This window comes from Lissotriton vulgaris, chromosome 9, assembly GCF_964263255.1.
Source record: "Lissotriton vulgaris chromosome 9, aLisVul1.2, whole genome shotgun sequence".
In the NCBI taxonomy this organism is placed as follows: domain Eukaryota; kingdom Metazoa; phylum Chordata; class Amphibia; order Caudata; family Salamandridae; genus Lissotriton; species Lissotriton vulgaris.
The window spans coordinates 325,384,892-325,410,311 of NC_141697.1; the positions used below are offsets into that span (position 1 = coordinate 325,384,892).

A 25,420-nucleotide genomic window follows, 5' to 3' on the forward strand; every position below is an offset into this window, starting at 1 on the left:
CGTTCTTTAGCCCACTCTGCCACCCCAGTTCAGACATGGCTATATGCAAATCAGTCTGACCCTGTGCCTCATGGGAACAGTCCAGCCCGAACTGCCAAGCCATGTCTTCCCTGGACCGGAAACAAGCTTCCGAGGACCGGTTTCTGGCATTCCAGCCGTCTTCAGCCCGGCTTGCTTGAAACCAGTGGCAAAGTGAGCAAGGGACTCACGTCTGAGCATACCCTGTCACACTTATGGCGGCCAAAAGCGGTACAAAAGGGGTTGGTGATGGACGGAGCATCTGAATCAATCAGGTTTGGCATTTCGGGCTGGACTGTTCCATTGAGGCACAGGGTCAAGGCTGATTTGCATATAGCCATTGTCTGACCTAGGGTGGTGTGGAGTGCAAAAAAACGATGGATTTAGGCCCAGATCTTTGTACTGGGGTGAATGTAAGACATTGTTCTGCATTCTGTCCATCAACTGTGTTTTTTGCAATTTTCACCCCGAGTGGGCTGGGTATGCTCAGACGTGAGTCCCAGGCTCTCCACATCACTGGAGTCAAGCTATCCAGGCTGAAGAAGGCTGATAGCCAGAAACCAGTCCTTGGATGCTTGATTCCGGTCTAGGAAAGACATGGCTTGCTAGTTCGGGCTGGACTGTTCCCATGAGGCACAGGGTCAAGGCTGATTTGCATATAGCCATTGTCTGACCTAGGGTGGTCTGGAGTGCAAAAAAACAATGGATTTAGGCCCATATCTTTGTACTGGGGTGAATATAAGACATTGTTCTGCATTCTGTCCATCAACTGTGTTTTTTGCAATTTTCACCCCGAGTGGGCTGGGTATGCTCAGACGTGAGTCCCAGGCTCTCCACATCACTGGAGTCAAGCTATCCAGGCTGAAGAAGGCTGATAGCCAGAAACCGGTCCTTGGATGCTTGATTCCGGTCTAGGAAAGACATGGCTTGGTAGTTCGGGCTGGACTGTTCCCATGAGGCACAGGGTCAAGGCTGATTTGCATATAGCCATTGTCTGACCTAGGGTGGTGTGGAGTGCAAAAAAAGAATGGATTTAGGCCCAGATCCTGGTACTGGGGTGAATGTAAGACATTGTTCTGCATTCTGTCCATCAACTGTGTTTTTTGCAATTTTCACCCCGAGTGGGCTGGGTATGCTCAGACGTGAGTCCCAGGCTCTCCACATCATTGGAGTCAAGCTATCCAGGCTGAAGAAGGCTGATAGCCAGAAACCGGTCCTTGGATGCTTGATTCCGGTCTAGGAAAGACATGGCTTGGTAGTTCGGGCTGGACTGTTCCCATGAGGCACAGGGTCAAGGCTGATTTGCATATCGCCATTGTCTGACCTAGGGTGGTGTGGAGTGCAAACAAACGATGGATTTAGGCCCAGATCTTTGTACTGGGGTGATTGTAAGACATTGTTCTGCATTCTGTCCATCAACTGTGTTTCAAGCAGTCTTAGGCAGGGGAAGAAAGAGCAACAAACTGATACCACCGCCTGTCTGTTAAAAAGTAAACAGGCAGGTTTTCAAGGCTTACATAATAGAACATGAAACTGAAGACAGGTAACAGAGTGAGGGAGCAAATTCCACAGCATGGCGATCTAGGGGGTGTGTAAAGTTGGACCAAGTTCCTGAGTTCTCCTGGGACAATATTATGCAGGGCCTTGTGAACAATGCAAGGAGCCTTAAAGATGTTTATTTATGGATAGCCAGTGAAGTTTCCAAATCCCCTCAGAAACTGATTGAAAGTTGGGGATATCAAGAGTGAAGCAGGTACAGTTTGGCAAGTACAGTCTTATTAATATCCAGGTAAAGAGCATTACAGTAATCTAACCTGGATATAATAAGCGCTAGAGCCACTTGCTTCTTTGCTTGAAGAGGGATAAAAAGGAAACACTTTGCTAAGGGATTTAATGATCTAAAAGCAGGGCGAACCTGTGCTGTTGACCTGCCGGTCGAACAATAGATTTTTATCGACCAGTACTCCGAGATTTTTAGCAGAGTCAGTTGGAGCAGGTAAGGCCCCCAGCCTATCTGGCCACCACAAATTTGACCATACGGATGGTTGACTACCAAAGATCATGACCTCCGTCTTGTCCTCATTGAATCTTAGGTTGTTATTTCATCCATGTGGCCACAGCCTGCATACAGTTTTTAAGTTCGTGGGAATTGCATCCATGTCCCTAGAGATAGACACAATGATTTGAGTGTCATCAGCATGTAACCATGCTTGGAGCCCAAAAGATCTTATGAGTTTCGCCAGCTGGGAACATACAAATTGAATAATGTAGGGCTTAGGGAAGAACCCTAAGGTACCCCACTTGGCAACGTTATGGACTCCGAGCAGAACTGCTCCATCATAACCATCTGAGACCTGTCACTCAGAAAAGATGCCAGACGTTGGAGTGTCAAGTCTCGGACCCCCAAGTATTCTGAAGCTGCTCTACAAGCCAGGCCAGGGAGACGGTATTGAAGGCTGCAGATAGGTCTAAAAGGTCCAACGCGGCAGCCTCCAGAGCATCCACCCTGGGATGGATGTGAAATAATACTACATATTTATAGCACACAAAGTACAGCTGAATATTCTGTAAACTGTAAATTCTGCACAGAAGATGTTAACTCTAGCAAAATTGTAATAGGCCTTTCTCAGCTCAGAAAGTCACTTTTCACCCAATGCTTGCTTACTTTAGAAGGTTTTCTAAAGTTTTCAATATTCAGATGTTAGGATGACATTAGAGACATGGGTGCATTGAAAATTGTCTGGTTCAATGTGTCACCTATGGTTTTTTTTGTGATTCTTAATAACTTAGAAGTATCAATAATAAGCACATTTAAATAATGTTTTTTACTGATTTAAAATCGTTCGGATATTAACTTTCAATTACTACTATCACTCACTTTTCTACAAAGAAGCGTTCTTAAAAGTCTGATATTTATATTTAGAAGGCAGTAAAATATCTGTGCTCCTCTTCAGATATTGTTCTCTCTTAAAGCAAAATACTAATGTTTCTAAAATTTAGTAAAACAATGTGCCTGAAAAATTGTGTCTACTTTATAAAATCATACTTAGCCATCAGAAAGGGACTACAGAGTGTAATTTTGTATGTTGGCAGTCACATTTCTAAAATATCTGCTTAAGGAAAATACAACTATAAATCAAACAGATATTATCAAAGTCAAGGCATACATTTTAATACATGTATTTACAATATTTATTAAATTTCCTTTCTTCTGAAGACAACACTACAGATTCAAAAGACATAAAAGTGCAACATTCTTTTTCATTAAAACGTGTGGAAATCTTTGCCTCAGTCCGCTATTTCACTATGTAAATGTAGTGCTTATATAGCGCATAAATCACCCCCAAAGGGGTCTCAAGGCGCTGTACACATACCGCTGTGGAACCCTTCCTGGCCTTTCCCTGTGAAGTGCCCACTCCTGGGCAACGCCATGGTGAAGCCAGGCATCCTAGCGCTGTTGGGGCCGTTGTGGAGATTGAGCAAACTATTGCCCAGAGTGGGACCCATGATTAGAATAGGCACGAGGCGAGAATTATCAGTCAGGTCCGGGGAAATTGAGCCCAAGACCCGCCGAGGCGGGAATTGAACCCTGGTCCGGGCCAGGCCACTGCATCAGGGTCTGCCGCTCTAACCATTGAGCCACACTTCTCCACTATCACATTACATACCATAAGTGGCGCTTAGGATTGGAAATTAATTTTATAAATATTTCAATTCATGACTCGTACTCATTTTCTAGCACACATTTGAGATTGTGGCAGATTTATTTGGACATCAAACATAGGTTTAACACTTGACTCTTTAGAATACATATATACTTGACCACACACAGGACACTTGGATATATATTTCTGAAACAATGTCTTCCCCCTCGACCTAAGGTTCATTGTGATTCAAATGTATCATTAAGCATAAACGAAGCATGTGAGCCAGGAATCACTTTGAGACTGACGTTGCATGAGACATGCCATGATATCTATGTATTTATGACAACTATTATGACAATTATCTATTCAGTATGAAGATGGCTATAGCTTGTGTACCATTTAGAATTGATTTTACATGTATGAGGTACCAAATATTAGTCTTTTCTTGAGATTATTTTATGACTTTTGGAGGCTAGAACTTCAATCCCCGTTAATTAGTTAACTATGATATCAACAAATGTTAATCTAATGAATACTCATACTCACAGATACACTGTCAATACCTTTCCAGCGAATCTCTTAAAGTCCATCTTCTTTTTGATTATTATATTTACTTATTGACTTTATTGACCTTTCCCGTGTAGGAAGGTGTTTTACTCATATGCAGTTGTACATATATTTGTCAGTCTCCTACTCACCTAAAAACCTGTTACACAGCATTCACACCTTATACGCGTTTGGATTAGCCTATTGAGCAGGGCATACATAACCCCCACTGAATTATCAAAAATCCTAAATGCAACACAAAAATTAACTGTCCCTTCGGATTTCACAGAATTCTGTGATGCCGCAGTTTGGATAACCACCCATTGAGGTGCAGGTTCAAAAGAAGAGAAAAGGGCAAGAAAAGAAGGTGTTCAAGAGTATTTGTTTATATCAAAGTATAGTGGCTTATCACAAATCTTCATACAATTCCAAAGGCCCAAGTGCTTGCTTGCCTTTAGGAGAAAAAAACAGCTAACATTGTCCAACAAGACAAAGAAATAAACTAGAAAGAAAAAGACTGATTATACACGTAATGTAAGAAAGAAAAATGCTACTTACCCAGTATGCATCTGTTCTTGGCATATAGAGCTATAGAATCATACGCTTTAGCATAGATCGCTATCTAGTGTTGAATCCAGATGTTTGCACTTTGTTTTTCTGGAAGAAGTCTTTGAAAATCACGTGTTAGGTGACTCCTCCGTTCGGTGATAAGGGGCCATGGGCATCAGCTCCATCCTTAGATTATTTTGCCATAAAGGGTGATGATGGAGTTAGCAAAGTAGTAAAGATAGATGTCCATGTGTAACGTAGCTAAGTAAGATAATACTGCAACAGTTAGAGGTACACGGGGAGGCAGGTGGGCGCATATGATTCTACAGCTGTATATGCCAAGAACAGATGCATACTGGGTGATTAGCATTTTCCGTTTGAGGCATATGAGCTGTATATCATATGCTTTGACATAGACTGTACAGCAGTTATCTCCCAAGTGGTGGCTAATCTGTAGCTGTTGCAGTGGTTTGAAGTAGTGTTCGTAAAACTGCTTGGCCCACATTAGCTTGCTGTCTTGCTCACACATCTACACAATAGTGTTTCGTGAATGTGTGTGGTGTAGACCATGTTGCAGCTCTGCAGATGCTATCTAAGGGTATATTCCCTAAGAATGCCATAGAAGTCCCTAGTTTGTGTGTAGAGTGTGCTCTAGGGGGAATTGTTAATGTGTGTTCAGTTTTAATGTAGCATATTTAAATGCACTTAACTATCTACTGTGCAATACCTGCTGTTGATATGGGATTGCATTTATGCAGTGGCGAAAAAGCAACACAAAGTTGTTTTGTTTTCTGTGAAGAGCAGGTTCTGCCACTGAATCTGGTTGAAGGAAAAATACAGGAAACTCAACAGACTGATTGATATGAAAGGCAGAAATGACTTTGGCTACAACTTTGGGATTAGTCCTAAGAACCACTTTATTTTGTTGTATTTGTAAAAATGGTTCTTGTATAGTTAGTGCCTGAAGCTCACCCACTTTTCTAAGAGATGTGATGGATATAAGGAAGGCTACCTTCCATGTGAGAAACTGCAGTTCACATTTGTGTAAAGGTTCAAATGGTGGACCCATGAATCTAGTGATAACTATATTGAGATTCCACACTGGAGAGGGTGGAAGTCTGGGAGGGATGATTCTTATGAGTCCTTCCATAAAAGCTTTGATAGCGGGTACTCGAAACAGAAACAAATGCTGTCTGTTTTGTAAGTAAGCAGGAATGATTGTTGGTACAGTAGACTTGAAATTGTTTCCATTTTGTAGCATAGCATGCTCTCGTGGTAGGCAGCCTAGCCTCTTTAATGATGTTCATGCAGTCTGGTGGAAGGTTAAGGTAGCCAAACTCTAGGATTTCAGGTGCTAGATTGCAAGGTTGAGATGACTGGGATCTGGATGTCGTATTGCTCCATTGCTCTGAGTGAGAAGCTTGGGTGAGAGGTATAGATTTTGGTGAGAAACTACTGATAGTTCCAACAATGTTGTGAACCATGGCTGTTGAGCCCATGTTGGAGCAACTAGGATGAGTGTGAGGGAATACTGTTTGAGCTTCTGAACCACTAATGGAATTAGCGGGAGAGGGGGGGGGAGTGTAAGCAAATTTTCCTGACCAGTTTATCCATATCGCTTTGCCTTTGGATAATGGGTGTGGGTGCCTGGACATTTTGCGTTGAGGTGTGTGGCAAACAGATCTATTTCTGGGTAGCCCACATTTGGAAGAATGGGAAGAGAACATTGAGGATGAAGTTCCCATTACTGGATCGGTTGTCGTTGACGACTGAGCAGATCTGCAATCTGGTTGTTTACTCCTGGGAGGTGTCCTGCAAGGAGATATATTTTTTGAGGTATGGCCCATCTCCAGATGCTTTGAGCTAGTTGCGAAAGCTGTAAGGAGAGTGTCCTCCCTGTTTTTGTATGTAGTACATTGCTGTCATGTTGTCTATACGAACTAAGACAGCTTTGCCTACTAGATGCAGTTGAAAAGCTTTGAGAGCAAGAAATATTGCTAGTAGATCTAGATGGTTTATGTGGAGTTGTTTTTGTTGTACAGTCCACATGCCCTGAATGGTGTGTTTTTGAAGGTGCGCTCCCCAACAAGTGAGAGATGCTTCTGCTGTTAGTACTATCTGTGGAACCGGGTCGAGGAACGGCCGTCCTTTGGAAAGGTTTTGTATATTCCACCACTGCAGAGAGCGATGGGTATGCCGTCTACCAACACTAGATCTGTTAACTCTCCTTGAACCTGGTTCCCCTGACGTGCTAAGCATTCCTGTAGTGGGCGCATTTGAAGTCTTGTATAAGGAACGATTGAAATGCAGGAGGCCAACATTCCTATTAATTGCATGAACATTCAGGCTGGTAGAGAGTGTTGAGGTTGAAATTGTTGTGTATCCTGACTGGGTTGGGTATGCTAGACTAGAACTTTGCAAGTATCTGTTGTATCTCCTAGATACACTTGTGTGTTGGATGGCTGGAGATGAGACTTGGCGAGGTCAACAGTGAACCCTAAGTTGTGAAGTAGTTGAAAAGTGTGGTAAAGGCAGCTGTGTTGCAATTTGACTTTTATTAGCCAAATATTGAAATAAGGGAAGACGTGAATGTGTTGTCTTCTTAAGTGAGCTGCGACTACTGCCAGGCACTTGGTAAAGACTGTGGGTGCTGTAGTTACCCCGAACGGGAGAACTTTGAATTGATAGTGTGTTCCGTCCACCACAAACCTGACATATTTTCTGTGAGCTGGGTGAGTGGAAATATTAAAGTAGGCATCCTTTAAATCTAGAGTGGATAGAAAGTAACCTTGCTGAAGCAGTGGAAGCACCTGTTGGAGTGTGACCATGTGGAAGTGGTCTGATTGAATGTAGAGATTTAGCTGTCTGAGGTCTAATATAGGCCTGAGAGAGCCATCCTTTTTGGGAATAGGAAGGACAGGGAGTATACACCTCTCCCTTGAAGATGAACTGGAACTGGTTCTATTGCATGTTTTTCCAATAGAGAGAGAACCTCTTGTTTTAAGAGAGTGAGATGTTCTGGTGACATTGTATGTGGTTTTGGAATAATGGTTGGGGGAGTGCTTGTAAGCTCCAGGCAGTAACCATACTGGATCATTTGTAGTACCCACATGTCTGAGGTGATTGAATTCCAGACAGGCAGGAATTGTGAGAGATGTCCCCCGACAGGTGTGGAATGATTGGGGGTAGCGAAGGGAAGTTACTGTTTGTTTGCGGGGGAAGTGCGTGTGGAGTTGCCTTTGACTCTTCGCCTATTATTGTTCCCTCTATAACCTCCTCAAAAATAACCTCTGGAAGAGGTGGATTGATTACTCCCTTTGTAAGAGGAGGAGGGATTTTCTGTGGACACTGTCTTTGAGCCACCCCTGTAAAAGGAGCGGCGAAAGGACCCTCTGTTAGTTGGTAATTGTAAAGCCCCCTTAGACTTTGTGGCCTCAGTGTCCTTTTTCATTTTTTCAATGGAGGTATCTACAGCTGGCCCGAAAAGATGTTCCTTATCAAAAGGCTGGCTAAGTATGAAGGATTGTACCTCCTGCTTAAAACAGGAAATCCTAAGCCAAGCTTGTCTGCGCAGTAGCACGCTAGTATATACTGCAAGGAGCTGCTGTTTCTGCTGCATCGAGTGCATATTTAATGGAAGTGTTACTGATAAGTTTGTCTTCCTGGATAAGGTCATTAGATTTTGCTTTGTACTGATCGGGTAAGTGTTGCATGAGTTGTTCTAACTCATCACAATGAGCCCTATAAAAGCATGCTAGCAGAGCCTGAGCGTTTGCAATACGCCAATAATTTGCAGCCTGTGTAGCTACTCTCTTACCTGAGGCATCAATGAGTTTGGACTCCTTGTCAGGAGGGGGAGCCTCACCTGTGGTTTGAGAGTTAGCTCTCTTGTGAGCGCTAGAGACTACAAGAAAGTCCAAAGGCAACTGACCTTTTATATAAGCAGGGACTGTAGGAGCGGGTTTGTATTTTTTGTCTACTCTGGGTGTGAGTATTCTAGCTCTAACTGGGTCTTTAAAGACTTAATCCGTGTGCTATAACATGCCCTTTAGCATAGGTAAAGTGTGAGTAAATCTTTGAGAATAGGTGAGTGTCTCAAAGAGGAAATCCGTTTCCAAAGGCTCTTTATGGAGCTCCACTCCGTCATATTGTGCAGCTCTGTTAATGAGCTGAGTGTACAGGTTAGAGTCATTATCTGTATCTGGTTCCTTAACGTAATTTTTCCAAGGATCATTATCTTGAAGTCAATCAATCAATCAATAAATCAATCAAGTCACTTGTAAAGCACACTACTTATCCGTGAGGGTCTCACGGCGCTGGGGGAGGGGGGTGCTGCTACTGCTCGAAGAGCCAGGTCTTGAGGAGTCTTCTGAAGGCCAGCAGGTCTTGGGTCTTCCGTAGGTGGGTGGGGAAGGTGTTCCAGGTCTTGCCAGTGAGGTAGGAGAAAGATCTGCCGCCGGGAGTCGTTCTTTGGATGCGGGGGACTGCGGCACGGGCAAGGCCGGCAGAACTTGGGTGGGTGGTGGTGTAAAAGCGGAGTTGTCTGTTGAGGTATGCTGGTCCGGAGTTGTGTAGTGCTTTGTGTGCGTGGATGAGGAGCTTGAAGGTTATCCTCTTGTTGACAGGGAGCCAGTGTAGGTCTCTCAGGTGGGGTGTGATGTGGCTGCAGCAGGGGATGTCAAGGATCAGACGTGCAGAGGCGTTCTGGATGCGTTGCAGCCGCCTCAGGAGTTTAGCCGAGATTCCTGCGTAGAGGGCGTTTCCGTAGTCCAACCTGCTAGTGACGAGGTCCTGGGTGACTGCTCTTCTCATTTTGGTGGGGATCCACTTGTAGATCCTGCGGAGCATGCGGAGGGTGTTGAAGCAGGAGGAGACGGCGTTGACCTGTTCAGTCATGGAGAGGGTGGAGTCGAGGATGACCCCTAGGTTGCGTGCGTGGTCGGTTGGTGTTGGGGCTGTTCCCAAAGTGGTCAGCAACCAGGAGTCATCCCAGGCTGAGGGGGTGGATCCGAGGATGAGGACCTCCGTCTTGACCGAGTTCAGCTTCAGAAGGCTGTACCTCATCCATTCAGCGACGGCCTTCATTCCTTCGTGGGGGTTGGTCTTGGCAGTGTGAGGGTCTTTGGTGAGGGAGAGGATCAGTTGGGTGTAATCGGCATAGGAGATGATGTTGAGGTTGTGCTGTCGGGTGATGTGGGTGAGGGGAGCCATGTAGATGTTGAACAGCGTCGGGCTGAGGGATGAGCCCTGGAGTACGCCGCAGAGGATCTCAGTGGTAATGGAGCGGAAGGGGGTGGGAGGTGGACCCTCTGTGTTCTGCAGGAGAGGAAGAATGTGGTCTAGTCCAGGGCCTTCTCTTGGATCCCGGCGTCGTGTAGGCATGTTCGTAGTGTGTGGTGGCAGACCGTGTCGAAGGCGGCTGACCGGTCCAGGAGGATGGGGGCTGCTGTTTCTCCGTTGTCTAGCAGGGTCCTGATGTCATCGGTGGCGGCGATGAGGGCGGTTATGGTGCTATGGTTGCTGCGGAACCCGGACTGGGACGGGTCCAGGATGCTGTTCTCCTCGAGGCAGCAGGTCAGTTGTTTGTTGATGGCTTTCTCGACGACTTTCGCCGGGAACGGGAGCAGGGAGATGGGTCGGAAGTTTTGGAGGTCCTCGAGGTCTGCCTTGGGTTTCTTTAGTAAGGTGTTGATCTCGGCGTGCTTCCAGCTTTCCGGGAAGGTTGCTGTCTTGAAGGATATGTTGATTGCTTTCCGGAGATGGGGTGCAATGGCTGTGCTGGCTTTGTTAAAGATGTGGTGTGGGCAAGGGTCTAAGGGTGATCCGGAGTGAATGGTGTTCATGATCTTGTTGGTGTCCTAGTCGTTGATGCAGGTCCAGGAGAGCAGGCTGTTGGTGCGGGTGGTGGTCGTGTCGGCGGAGGTCTCAGTGGATGTCTGGGTGGTCGTAACGTTGAAGCTGTAATGGATGTCGGCGATCTTGCATTGGAAGAAGGTGGCCAGTGAGTCGCACAGGTCTTTCGAAGGTGTTGGAGCTGGGGTTGGAGAGTTCCTCCACGATGTTAAAGAGCTCTTTGCTGTTGTGTGCGTTGCTATCTAAGCGGTCTTTGAATGAGGCCCTCTTGGTGGATCTGATGAGGTGATGGTGTCTGTGGGTGGTGTTCTTGTGGGCTGCGTAGCTGTCCGGTGTTCGTTCGCGGAGCCAGTTCTTCTCTAGTTTTTGGCATGTTCGTTTGGAGGCCTGGAGGTCTTCAGTGAACCAGGTGGCTTTCTTGCGGGTGTGGCTGATGGAGGGTGTCTTGAGCGGGGCGAGGGTGTTTGCGCAGTCGTCGATCCACTGTCTGAGGTTGCGGGTGGCAGTATCAGGGTTGGTGAGGTCGGCGGGTGGGCTCTGGGCGAGGATGGTGGTTAGCTGGTCTTCGGTGACTTTGCCCCAGCAGCGGCGAGGCATCTGTTGTGTGTGTGGTGGTGCGTGGAGGGCTTCCTCAAGGCGAGATGGATACAGCGTTGCTTGGTCCTGTGGGGTTCAGTGGTGTGGTTTAAGGAGACGTGGGGGCTTGCGTGAAGATGTGGTCAAGTGTGTGGCTGGCGGCGTGGGTGGGTGTTGTCACGAGCTGTCTGAGTCCGAGGTTGGCGATCAGGGTGGTGGAGTTGATGTTGTTGTTGTTCTCAAGGTGGAAGTTCAGGTCCCCGAGGAGGATGTAGTCCGTGGAGGCGAGGGAGTCGCTGAACTGTGGTCGGGGTCCAGGGGGTCTCTAGATGAGGGTTCCTCTGAGGGGGGTGTTGGGGTCGATGTGGATCTGGAAGTGCAGGTGTTCAGCGGTGCTGAGGGTGTCGTCGGTGATGGTCGAGACTCTGAGGGTGTTCTTGTGGACGATGGCGACGACTCCTATTCCGTTGGTGAGATCCATGCGGGTGATCTTGTAGCCCTTTGGGATGGCTATGGCGATGTCGGGTGCTGAGGTGGGGTTCAGCCCAGGTCTCCGTCAGGAAGGCGACGTCTGGGGAGGTTGAGTCGAAGATGGCTCAGTGTTCAACGTTGTGTTTGCAGGCAGAGCAGGTGTTGAGGAGGATGCATCTGAGGTAGTTGGGTTCTTTGGTTGGTGGTTTGGCGGGCCGGATGCTGGTGAAGCTGCAGTTCCGGCAGGTGAAGGGTCCTTGGGTGCGCTTCAGGGTGGCCCGGTAGCAGGTGTGTTCTCGTCTGGAGTTGAGTGCGTGGAGGGTGCTGGCATCGTAGCGGATTCGGACGTTGTGGCCTTCGTGGGGGCCAGGGGTTCTGTCCCTGGGTGCAGTCCAGGCGCGGACGGGTGCAGATGGGCTTGCCTTAGGCGCGCAGCGGCCGCCATAATAAGGGGATGTTAGAGGGAGGAGAAGCTGGGAGGGGGAAAGGACAAATGGGCGAGCGGGGGCGGGGCTACAGGGGACGCAGCGGCGGGAAAAGCGGGAAGAAGGGACGGGGAAGGGGAGCAAAGGCAAAAGGGCAGAGAGATAGCAAGAGGGCAAAAGATGGCAAAAGGGCAGAGAAATAACAAGAGGGAAGAAAAACGGTCACAGAGAACAGATAAGCCAAAATACAATGCAATAAAAACGGTCACAGAAAGCAAATAGAGCACAATACAAAATACAATGCCACAACAGAAAAGCAGACCTACGGCCTACCACTGGCCACCAGGGATGAGGCGCAGGTGGTAGCCTGCAGGTGGAGCCAGGCCTTGAACTCCCTCAGCAGCAGCGGCAGCTGGGCAGAGACACGGGCGCAGTCAGTTGGTGCTGCGCAGCGTGGGGAGTGACCTGCCTGGAACAGGAAATCCTCTGCATCAAAAGAGTCAGAGCCGAAATCCTCTGCATGGAAAGGATCGTAGCCCAAACCAACCAAACACAAAGACTCGCAGCCTAAACCTCCAACACCTCCGTTCCTGTAGGTGTTGAGGATTTCGGATCCGAACTTTTGGGTTTGGAGACTTTATTTTCCAAAGTCTTTGGTGTTGAAGGGGTAGTCTTCAGTCCCAGAGGTGTGGTGACCGGTAGAGACTTGGACTTCTGTTTTAGTGCCGAGGGTGTTGGTTCGGCACCAGAATGGGGGCGGTTCGAGCACGAGCCGTAAGGCTTTCCTTTATGTCTCTTAGCCTGGCTGGAGGGCGGGGCATCGGAAACTCTGTCTGTACCGACCTGAGCATGGAAGCGAAGGTGGTACCGAACCTCTGTTTTATGTTGACTGTGCACAGGGGGATCAGTACTGACAGTACGCTGACCCGGAGTGATGTGCTCTTCTTCCTCCATGTCGGAGTCTACTTCAGACATGGAGACCTGTTCTTCTTCTGCTCCTTCGACTGGATTTTGGATATCTGGATCTTCTCCTAAGATGACCGGTACGGAGCAGCTGTGGAGTTGCATCTTGTGGCGTCGAGCCCCATGATCTCAAATTGTTTTCTTTGATCAGAATGATCAACATGCTTCACAGTCCTATTTGTTGTGTGCTGGGGATAAGCAGAGGTTGCAGACTTTGTGCAAATCGGTGCGTGGAAACTTAGCACGACACCCGGGACATAGTTTAAATGGAGTCCGTTCCATCGGCTGCTAGCGCGGTCGGCACGGGTACACCCAACGGCCCGCCTCGAGTTTCCCAATCAAAGGTTTTCTCAGTTAGAATGATGCGTATCGAATGGGGAACCGCGACTGAAGACAATACCGTAGAGGATTGCGTGTCGAAGAAGTTAGAAAACAATACCGTACCGGAGCGTCGCAATACACATCCAAACCCAATGGCGGAAAAAAACAACCTAAGGATGGAGCCGATGCCCATGCCCACTATCACCGAAGGGAGGAGTCACCTCCCTCGTGACTACAAAGACTTCTTCCAGAAAAACAAAGTGCAAACATCCGGACTCAACACTAGATGGCAATCTATACTAAAGCATATGATCTACAGCTCATATGCCTCGAACATGCTGCTTTTCAGTTTAGTTAATGAAAATAATTTAGTGTGGTTTGTGTCTTATGGTAATCCTTTTAGTGTCAAACTCCTCTCCATAGTTCAAAATGAAAAGGTTAACAAAGAACAGGCTTTTGTTCCTACCTGTTGCAACATTATATAAAATCCCAACTGAGGCAGTATGGTACAGGATGTCTGCCCCATCATTGAGGTAATGCACATTATTTCGACAGTCTTTGCCCCGATAGCCAAACACCAACTCCAGCACCAGGTCCTACAGGCAGGGATAAAAAAACATGTACTGGCTTATAGTTGGCACACCCGCTTACACTCTCATTAAACATTCACAATATTTGTATGTGTTACGTTGCGCCCTCTAACTAGTCAAATGTACTTAACTCTAGGAAAATATTTCAAAACTGTACATTAAGCTTGTGATTGACATTTTACTTTTGTCTACTGCTTTTCTTACGCTGGAAAAGGGACTGTCATACTCCACACTCAAAACATGATAACCATCTTCATTGGAGAAAAGGACACAGGGTCTAGGTAAAACTAGGGCAGGTCAGGAAACCTGGAAAGAGTCACTTAGACAGTGAGACAAGATAATTGTGAAAGAGGTGGTTGCTGGGATAGCGTGCCAACGCCGTTAATACTGGAACACCAAATCAAATCTGAGGGTATGCACACAGACTTCTCAGAAAGAAGAGAAGATACTAGGAATCAAGGACAGAAGCACCATGAGAGGGTAATTTGGACATGACCACTGAGACAGATTGACATATACAACACAGCAAAAAGAAACACTGAGGATTACAACTGAGCATTCAGCGCTCTATGCAGATATGAACACATTTCTGGTCTGGTCTGGTTGTTCTGATAAAGCAGGGGTCTCTAATGGGTAGCTTGGGAGCTACTGGTAACTCGCCAGTACCCTGGTAGTAGCTTCTTGAAGAGCAGTCCAGCACAGTGTGTAATTCAGAGGCTTTAGTCACATTGATTATAGGCATCATTACACACTTGAGGGCTCTTACAGTGGCTGCCAGCCTAACCAATAGCCGAACCACAAAGACACACACTGGTACAGGTGTAGGACTTACAACATGACTATCTCTCTCCACTCTAAATTTTGCCAAGTTACATGTAGATTTGTCACTTTACTATGTACACTTTATTAGTCAGGCAACATGTGTGAAAAAGATAAGATGTTGAAGTGCTGTTTCTCAAAATGCAAAGGGCATATTTCATACGAAAATATGTATTTTTTGAAATTGATATGCTGAGGTTTCAAAACAAAATGAATGAATATCCAACACCTATTTAAAGCTGCTCTTTGAATGATAATTCATGGTGTTTTTGAGAGATTTATCGCTGTAAGTATTGCCTTTGTACCAGTGGCGCCTTTTTGATGTGGCTATTATTTTATTAGTCATGTGGAGGCATATCATATTTTTTAATATATATTTTTTTATTGGTATATTTATACAACAGACACACAAGGATATTTAGCAATACATGGCTAGCTTTACCCCCAGAAAAATACAGACCAATGGCAAATCAACCCATTCCAATGTTAAAGAGAAGAGAGGAATGTAACTCAGAGAATTAGGTGGAAGCAGGTTGTCAATGGCTTTAATCAGTTAACATTTATCGGAGTCATTTCAAATGATGTGTTATAAGGGTGTTAACTGTGTGTTTCTGTTGGCGGTTGGTCCACCTGAGACCCAGCCGTCGAAGGGGGTTGCGATAAAAGATATGCCCTCAATGGTTTCTAGATATCTCGATGTCATATCATATTGATTTAGCTTTTCCTGACATTGCTGTCATTCATCTTGCCAGGGGGTAGTCAGTTTTCTAACACAATGTTGAGTTTTAAATGTCGTCCTGCCAAAACATTGAATCCAGAATATCGACAAATATAACATCATAAATGTATGTATGTATAGGTCAGTATATTTATATTTGTAACTCAACATCTTTTTATATTGAAGATATATCCATATCTATTATAAATCTCTTGATGGTACGTAGAAATTAGCTAAGAATAGTAACTATACTTACCAATGTACATATATTACGTATGACGGTTCTTTGTCACACAATATTGTGACATACATCTGTATGGTCACAAATATAACCCTGTAAGGTGTTGTCCCTATTACACCAACTATCAAAGCCAATAGTAGCTCAGGTGTATTTCGTTAATCAGAAGGAGCTCTCACTACAGAAATGGTTGGAGAACCGACCTTTGGGTCTTGAAATCTACCTTGCAGTTTTGCCTTGCGTAGCCACAGCAGAACGCTACGCCAGCATAGAAGGAGACGGACCAACCAGGTACAACAAGATGGACTTCTTTATTCACAGAACAACAGTTACGCGTTTCGGGCCGACGTGCCCTTGATCACACTGTAATTGCACTGAAAGCCAATTGCATTTTATATATGCTTAGGAAGGTGAACACACCTCTAGTGACAGTGTCATAAGTCACATGACCATAGACATAGAAAGAAGGAAAGGATATATGTGTGTTGATACTTTCCATCCGTTGATTTAACATATATATAACATTTTGTTTAACAAAACAATAAGGGGATAAATCCCAAATAGATTCAGAATTCAATTAAATTGATTTGTCAGAAGCAATATATATATATATATATATATATATATATATATATATATATATATATATATATATATATATATATATATATATATATATATATATATATACAGGTTCGCTTGAATAAAGAAAAGAACTGCCCAGAAAACTATGAGGTCTGCGTCTCTTTCCTCGGCAAAGCCGCAGCGCTGCAATTGGAAGTGGTTTGAGTGTTCGGAATATATATATATATACATATATATAGCTCTAACAAAAATAGAAAGCTGCAGTGAAAATATATGCACTAAATTATATAACAGTTCAGTTACATATAAATGATTTTTAAAAGCTTGGCAATTAACACACACTACCAATGCTAGGACCTACAACACATTAACATAACATCATAAGTTGACATATACACCAAGCATTAGCTATGTTGCCTATATTGGATTTCTAAAATGAGATGAGCCAGGTGAATCTATTTTTGTTGGTATGCACATAATTTATCCGTTTCTGGCATCAGATTCATTATTGCTGAAGTAGGTGATCTTGTAGTGTAGAACAAGTTGCTTACCTTCGGTAGTGCATTATCTGGTAGAGACAATTTCTAGCTTCATATCCCTTACCTTTAAATTTTCCAGATATCAGACTGGATCCGGAAACTTTCGATTGAGCAGTAGCCCGGCGTGCAGTCAGGCGGCTCTGTTTGGCTGCACGTGATGTCGCTGTAGTCGTTGGTTGCCATGAAGTGACTGACTAGTGTGTGTCAAAACTACGGCCCTTTAAAGGAGATCAACCCTAGCCCTATAAATGAGTCCACAGAGCTGTGACTCATGGGTGGGTCTGTAAGAAATCTGCAGCTTATATTGTCTCTACCAGATAATGCATTACCAAAGGTAAGTAACTTGTTCATCTGATAGAAACTTTAAGCTGCAGATTTCTTATCTTTGAATAGATACCCACAGCATACCATATTGGGCTGCAAGACAGATTTACTAGACTAGAAACTCCTGCAGGACCGAGCAGGCGAAATGCTCATCTCTGTTTACCCGACTCCAGTAAGTAGTGTTTGGCAAACGTGTGCAGTGAAGCCCATATTGCAGCATGGTAGTTGCCCATTACTGGCACTCCATGAGTCAACGCTGTAGCCACAGCCTTCCCCCTGGTGGAATGGGCTCATAAACCTTCAGGAGGCTGCTTCCTAGCCTGGGTGTAGCAGATTTTAATATAGATAACAACCCAGCACAAAATGGTTAGCTTTTGCACTGCTCAACCTTTTTTAGCTCTCACATAACTCACAAAGTGTTGGTCATCCACTCAGAACACTTTTGTATGGTCAAGGTAGAACAACAACACTCTGTTTGGGTCCAGACGATGGAGATGCTTCTCTTCCTTAGAGGAATGCGGAGGAGCAAAATAGGTGGGCAGTGTGACCGACTGACGGAGATGGGCTGGGGTCACAACTTTAGGAAGGAATGAGACATGGGTGCGAAGCATCACTTTATCAAGTAAAGTCATAAATAGGGAGGCTTGGATGACAAAGCCCGCATCTCACTCACCCTCTGGAAAGATGTTATTGCCACTAGAAAGGCTACCTTGATGGTAAGCAGTCGGAGGGAAAAATTGTGTAATGGCTCAAAGGGTGCACACATGAGATACATCAGAAACAGATTTAGATCCCACTGCGGCATGATAAAGGACATAGGGGGAAACATATGTACAAGCCCTATTAAGAACCTATTCACAATAGGGGACTTAAATAAAGAAAGCAAACTGAGCAGAAAGATAACCCTTGAGAGTACCCAAAACAGAGCCCTGCTGGGCAGGGTATATATAAAAAGAAGAATATTAGATAGAGAACCAGAAAGAGGGTCAATAGACATTTCTGTACAATATTTTACAAATTGCGGCCAGCAGCAGGCGTATACCGAATTGCTGTAGGGCCACCTTGCCACCAATATAACACTACATACTTCAGGAGTAAGGTCTGAAGCTATCAGATGTCGCCACTCAAACTCCACGCAAGTAGGCAGAGATTAGACAGGTTCGGGTGGAGGACCCACCTCGGCTGCTGGAACAGAAGATGGTCCCGAAGAGTCAACCTGATCGGAGAATTAATGCTCATTCGAAGAAGTCTGAATAACAGACTCTCCGTCCCCAGTATGGAGCCACAAGAATGACTTGGACTCAGGCGTTCTTGATCTTCTTGAGAACTCAGGGCAGAAGTGTATGGACGCAAAGGCTTGCAGGGCTTACCGGGTATAAGCCGCCTTGGAAACTCCAGCGAGCAATACTGATGACATTGTGCATTCTCTTTGGAAGCGAACAGATCTAACCAAAGCTCCACTGTTGAAAGAGACCTTGCACCACTGAAAAAAGCATTTTGGATCTGCTATGCATCTATGGCTGAGTTTGTCCACGCAGGCGTTCAGAGAACCTGACAGGTGTTGAACCACCAGGGTCATGCCCTGCAGTTCCAGCCATGTCTAGAGGTGTATGGCCTATTGACAAAGGGTTCACAACCCCACACCGCTCTGGTAGTTGCAGTACCACATGATGGTCATGTTGTCCATGAACACTTGCACCGACTTCTCCTTGACAGAGGGAAGAAATGCTTTCTATGCTAGTCGGATTGCCTAAAGCGCCGACAAGTTGATGTGGAGTCCAGACTCTGCGAGAGACCAGTGTCCTCTGATCTTCACCTCTCCCAGATGACCACCCCATCCCAGGAGTGACAAATCTGTCACTACTGTGACATCTGGTTGTGGAAAGGAGACGGTTCTGCCTCTGATCCAGTCGCAGTTTGTTAACCACCACTGCAGGTCTTTTGCAGTTCCTCCCAGATATGATGTCGGAGAGATTCCCCCGATGCTGTGCCCACTGGAACTTCAGGTACCAATGTAGAGCCTGCATGCGCCATCTAGCATGGTTTAACAACAGGATGCAGGATGTCATGAGTCCCAGCAGCCTCAGTCATTCTCACCGAAATCCAGGATAGAGGCTGAACCATTGGTATCATAACCTGAATATCCTGGACTCGCTGCTCAGGAGGATAAGCCTGAAACTGCACTGTGTCCAGAACAGCTCTGATGAAAGGGAGCGTCTGAGAAGGAGTCAGGTCTGACTTCGGCACATTTATAGTGAACCACAGCAAAGGAAGGAGGTCCACCGCAGTTTGGAGTTGGTAGACGAGAGTCTAGGGTGAGGACACCTTCAGGTTAAAATTTTTTTAAGAATGTGAGGTTTATCCATCTAGCTCCTTCTCTTTAAAATCGCTGCTTAGGAGCCCAATTGGGTTCATTGCATCTATCAGGCTCTTGTATCGTTGGTATATTTTACCTCAACTGCTTAAGTTTTGTTTATTTTTCATTTTAGTTTCAATTGACACCCCACTCTTGTTCATAGGATAGAGGGATCTATTCATAAATCTGAGTGTGACTTTTTAGTACGAGCTGCTGCCCCTTAAGGTCTTCTTTACACCGAAGAAACAGTCCTGCTATGGATGACTCCCATATGTGCCTGATTATGTCTTAGGGTCTTGCCATTGAGGAATCTCCTAGGTACCGGATAGTGGCTTTTGGCCACTAATCTTCCCACACTAAAGTCTATTATAGATTAAATATATCCCTCCATCTCCTAATGAGGCAATAAGTGAGGACTGAGAAGAGACATAAAGGGAACAGAAAGGCTGACCTGCCGCTGAAGGTACTAGGCAAACAAAGAAACAAATATCGGCAAAGCCAATACGTCTGGTGTTGTCTGCCATCGTTTTGCCAATTCTTGCTTTGTTTTGGCAATTCTTGCTTTGTTTTGGCATGGCTTTTGCAAAACTTTTTTTGTGTGGGAAGCTGCGAGGCAAACATGTATTTTGGTCTTAAAAAAGCACATGGCACTGAAAGGAACTACTTTGTGTTTGGATGTGTTCCTTGTATAAGGATAGCATGCTGCAGCTCATAGTGAAGTCAGCTAATGGAGCAAGTGGGGGATGCATTGCCTCTTGATGCTGCTAGAGTGGGTTGTAGCAAAATGTGAATGAAACCACCACAGACAAATGGAAAAAGTGTAGCTGAAAATCCCTATAAGTAACTATGTCATACACATAATTTTAGGAAAATCAAAAGGTCTTGACTAATATAGCCATAAAATATTGTTATGCAACTGCCTGCCAGACTCTTGCCTTTGTGAAAGAAATAAGGAAGGAAAGGAGAAAAGAAAAGATGGTGGAAAGAAGATAAGAAAGGATGGCAGAAAGAAATAAGGAAAGAGAAGCAAGAAAGAGAGAAGGAAGGAAGGCAAGAGAATGAAGGCAAGAAATTACAAAGGCTAGAAAGACAAAGCAAGAAAAATGGAAGGCGATAAAGAAAGATGGGAAAAAAAACAGAAAAAAGAAATGAAAGCAAGAAAGAAGAAAATAAGGAAAGAAAAAGAGGGTAAGAAAGTAAAGAGAAATAACAGAAAATGAATGAAAGTAAAAAAAGGAGAGGAGATGAAAGCAATAATAAAGGAAAGAAGGAATGAAGGAAATAAAGGAGAAACCAAGAAAGAAGGAAGAAATAAATGAAACAAAAAAGTAAAGAAACAAAAGAAAGGAAGAGGAATGAAAGAATAGAAGAAAAAACGAATACAATAAAGAAGGAATTGAAGTAAAGAATGAATGAAAGAAGAAAAGAATGAAAAAGAAAGCAACAAAGAAGGAATTAAAGAAAAAGGAAAGCAGGAAAGAAGAGGAATGAATGAAAAAGGAAAGCAAGTAGAAAAGAATGAAAAAGAAAAACAGAAAGCAAGAAAGAATGAATGAAAGAATAAAAAAGGAAAGGATAAAGGAATTAAGGAAAAAGGTAAAGCAGGAATGAATGGAAAAGGTACAAAAAAATGGAATGAAAAGTTAAGAAGGAATGAAAGAAAAATGAAAGAAGGAAAGCACAAACGAAACAAAGAAAGAAACAAAGGAAGAAGGAAAGAAAGAAGAAAGGAAATAAGGAATACTACATTGTTACAAGTGCTGCATATTAAACACAATAAAGGTGAGTTATCTTCCCGGGCAACATTTATTAAAGAGCCATTGGTGAGAAATTCAGTCCACAATAAATTTGTTCAGAAGAATTGTCTGCTTACAGAACAGTTTAAATTGGACGACATCTATTATGCGGTGAAATTCCTTTTGCATTGTCGAGGTGCAGGGGTCAGCTGAGGAGCAGAGTTTTTCAATGTGAATTTTTTTTACAAATTTGAAAGACACCATTGGATGCTGATTACCAAATTGCCTTGAAAGGGACCCGCCTCACAAATCCCTCCAACCTTGCACATGGTTGTGACTCTGAGTCATATACCCAGTATTCAGACCTAGTGCTGCCACTACAGCACCTCACTTGTAACAGCAAAAATGAATGTTTTTATTTCATGTAGATAAAACACAAAAATGTGTTTTAGCTGATGCAAAAGAGCATCGACAGTTGCACGGGCAAAATAGCACATTTACAAGTTTGCTGAAAAACATCTCCATAAAAAGGTTCAGAATCCAGGGATTTTATGAATTGTGGCCCGGGCCGTGCACTGAATACACAATAATTGAACATTTATGTTTATAAATAAGAACATCCTTGTTAATACTACATATGCCTTTTAGTTTTAGCGACAGAGGACACCTGTATTTTGTGTGTTGATGACATGCATTACTATTCTCAGTCCACTATGATTGACTTCAATAGCAGTATGTCATAGCCTGTAATGTCTTACAAATTAGTTGTACCTCTGCACTCTAATGTTTACACTTATGCAATTTGGTCAATACGTATATGCCGGATGGCCAGTACCAAATAATCATGTAACAAGAATTAACTCATGCATAAAGGAACGTCATGATTATTGTTCCAAGACGAGAAAAGAGAACATCAAGAAATTAAACATTTGTCTTGTTCCATTTAATGTTATTTCAATTCAAACATTCTATAATACCAAACATAAAGAAACTCTGGGCGTTGTACTCCAAGAAATCCAAAGACAGGACATAAGATGTTAGCAATACATGTGATACATAAGATGTTAACTGTACATGTGATGTTCACATTAGATGCACAATTTACTAAATCTTTAAGCACTACAGAGAGACGGAAAGTAACAGCCAAGTTGGGGGTCCTAGTCCTAGGACCTTCCAGGTCGTGATAGTCAGAAAACAGCCGATGACAGCCGACCCGTGTTTTGTTACTTGTTATGTAACTTTCTCAAGGCTCACTCTTTGTATATTTAAGAAGTTGGTACACTAGTAGATGATATGGGTATGTTCCTAACTGTGTACTAGCTCTGTAAGGTCAGATCTGATAGTCCCTAAGTCATTTAACTACCCCCGTGAGATATATGGGGTACCATAAATTGTATGCCGTGATTAAATCGGATCCGTCATAAAACCTGGCTTGTGATCGTTCAGGCCTCGCCCCGTGTTAGCTTCTCAACCCTAGTAAGGGTAATTTCTAATAACCATAAAGTCTCAGTTCTTCGAATGTCAACAAATGTGCATGGAAATGGTGTTTAGTGCAGCAGTCAAGGACTTTGATATGTCCTTGAGAAAGGAGGGCCGTAATATCTTGTGTCCGGAGCAATCCTTTGATGTGGGCGGCAGCGGCCTGTAATGTGTGGTGCGTTATTTCTTGTGGGTTTTAACAGAGCCCGTGTACGAAAGTTTCAGTTTTATAAATTCACATTTAAACTTGACATTTTTTTTAGATGGTGACTATTAACATACTTTGCACAAGCGCACTTCGAAAGGGTTCTGCTTGCAGTGCACATTTCTTTGTATGCATTTTATCACAACACTGTACATTATGTTCAAGGATAAAGTACACTAAGCATGCAGCCCTGGTATGTTGTTTTTCCGTTTGGAGATAGCTCTGAATCGGAACTACAAACAATGACTTCGCACAGGACCTCAGATGCAGTGTGGAAGGAGCCAGTTTTATTATATAAACTGCTTCTAAAATTTAGCTCGTCAAAGGAACACTTCCATGGATAATCCTAGACCTTCGTCTGCGACCGATTGCCAACCCTGCTGACTTCCATCACTATCTTGAAAAGGACAGCGGCCTGTTATACACCAGACTGTCTCCTGATACATCACACATATAGGTAAATTGGGAGGAAAGCTGCACCAAGAGATCTGGTAGAATGCACTTCTTATTATGCTCTCTAGAGTAGAGTCGGAGTTAGGTAGTGTAATCATTATGGTGAATACTCATGTATTCATATAATCACTGCAACATTATTATGGTTGAATTGTTCATCTTCTTCACCTTTCTTGTAATGCTGGTAACAATGCTTTGTTTCCTCTACTAATAATTGCAGCTCATGGATTTTACAGAGGAATCTAATTGCTTCAATAAATGTTTGAAATGCCAATTTGCGTATTTCTTGTGTCTCCCTTTGGGCATGCCTAAGGTAAACAAAAAAGGACAGACCTGTTTCCACGATTACCTTGAGGGGAGTCAGTGTGGTCATGTTTTAAGATTGCAGACACCATCTGGTACCATGTCAGTTTAGGGGTCCAGATGGCACACTGTGAGTGAGTCAAGAGTTAGGATAACATATTCTGATATGTGTGGACTAAGCTCCCCAATTTGGATGAATATGTTGACCAAACACAGAGTCTTACTTGATTAGCAGGAACTGTACGACATGGCGCCACCAACATTATAGGTCAGATACTTATTCACTGGTGCTCCTAAGTAGTTCTTACATGTGCCCAAAGCCCTCTTGTCACCTTATACAGAGAAGTCCATGGTATCAGGGAATTAATCCTCCACATGCTAATTAGAGAACCCTATTTTTGTCTGTAGGTTATTCCAGCTTGATGATTTTAAAAGGATCAACCCATCATAGTTTTTGCCTTCTCTGAATTCTGTTCATTAAAATGGCAAATGCAGCACCAGTTGTTATCCCACTAAATCGTAGATATGTAGTAACACAGATGTTACAACAATAAGGGCTTCCTCTTACTGGATGAGCTGTTAAATTCCTGGTAGAGGCCCAAGGAGCGTATAAAACAGAGATCTTCTATTAATGGGTCACTTGTCCTGCAGCAGATACGAACACGTACACAGAATCACCAATGCCAGGCCAATACAGAGCCTATGAGGATTTAGAAATATCATTAACATTTAAGGAACACCCAAATTGGTTAAAGGCACCCTGCCAAATCTACTAGAAAATGTACAACTGGGTCCCCCCAGCAATGATGAGACACCATGGCCAGTCTTAGCCAGCTACACACCATAACCACAAAAAAGAGACCTCACAGTAGACCTCACGGAAGAAGCTAGAGCTGTGTTGGACCAGGGAGGCAAGGCTGCCATCATACTACTTGACCTCAGCGCCGCGTTCGACACGGTCAACCACTCCATACTATTACATCGGCTGAGTGGTTTGGGCGTGTCGGGCGCGGCCCTGGAATGGCTTACCTCCTTCCTGGACAATAGATTCTTCCAGGTGTTTGAGGGTGAGTCGGTCTCCCCTAAACATCCTCTCAGCTGTGGAGTATCCGCGGGCTCCTCCCTGATCCCTACCCTTTTTAACGCCTATATGGAGCCTCTAGAGAGGATAGTCCTTCCCTTTGGTGTGCGTATTGTCACCTACGCAGACGACACCCAACTGGTGGTCTCTCTTGACCACTCCGCGGGATCATCTTCCACCTTAGGCCCCTGTCTAGAGGCTGTTGCCAGATGGATGCAATCCTCTTACCTCAAGCTTAATGGGGAGAAAACAGATATTATGCTGTTGGGCAATTCCCCTCCATCCGCCCTAGCATCCATCTGGCCTCCATCTCTCTGTCCGCCTCCTCCCCCCAAACCCCAGATCAAGAGCCTGGGAGTCTGGCTGGACAAGGCGCTTGATTTTTCAGCCCAAGCTACAAAAACTGCCTCCACTTGCATTGGGATGATGAAAATGCTTCGTAAGGTGCTTCTCCTGCTCCCATTCCAGGCTAGGAGGATCATGGTCCAGGCCCTGATCCTCTCCCGTCTGGACTATGGGAATGCTCTTTACATGGGAGCCTCAGCAGCAGTGACCCAAAGGCTTCAGGTCACACAAAACTGTGCTGCCCGCTTACTGTACAACATTCCCCTTTGGCAGTCAGCCA

General features: G+C 44.5%; 1 protein-coding gene across 1 annotated transcript in view; it reads right to left on the reverse strand.

The window, feature by feature from the left end:
- The window catches only part of EML5 (EMAP like 5), a 1,453,541-nt gene that overhangs the window by 224,059 nt on the left and 1,204,062 nt on the right, over nucleotides 1-25,420 (reverse strand). Inside the window, exon 29 of the mRNA XM_086936634.1 lies at nucleotides 13,836-13,965. Within this exon, the coding sequence (XP_086792760.1) occupies nucleotides 13,836-13,965 (130 nt within the window). The remainder of the gene's footprint in view (nucleotides 1-13,835; nucleotides 13,966-25,420) is intronic.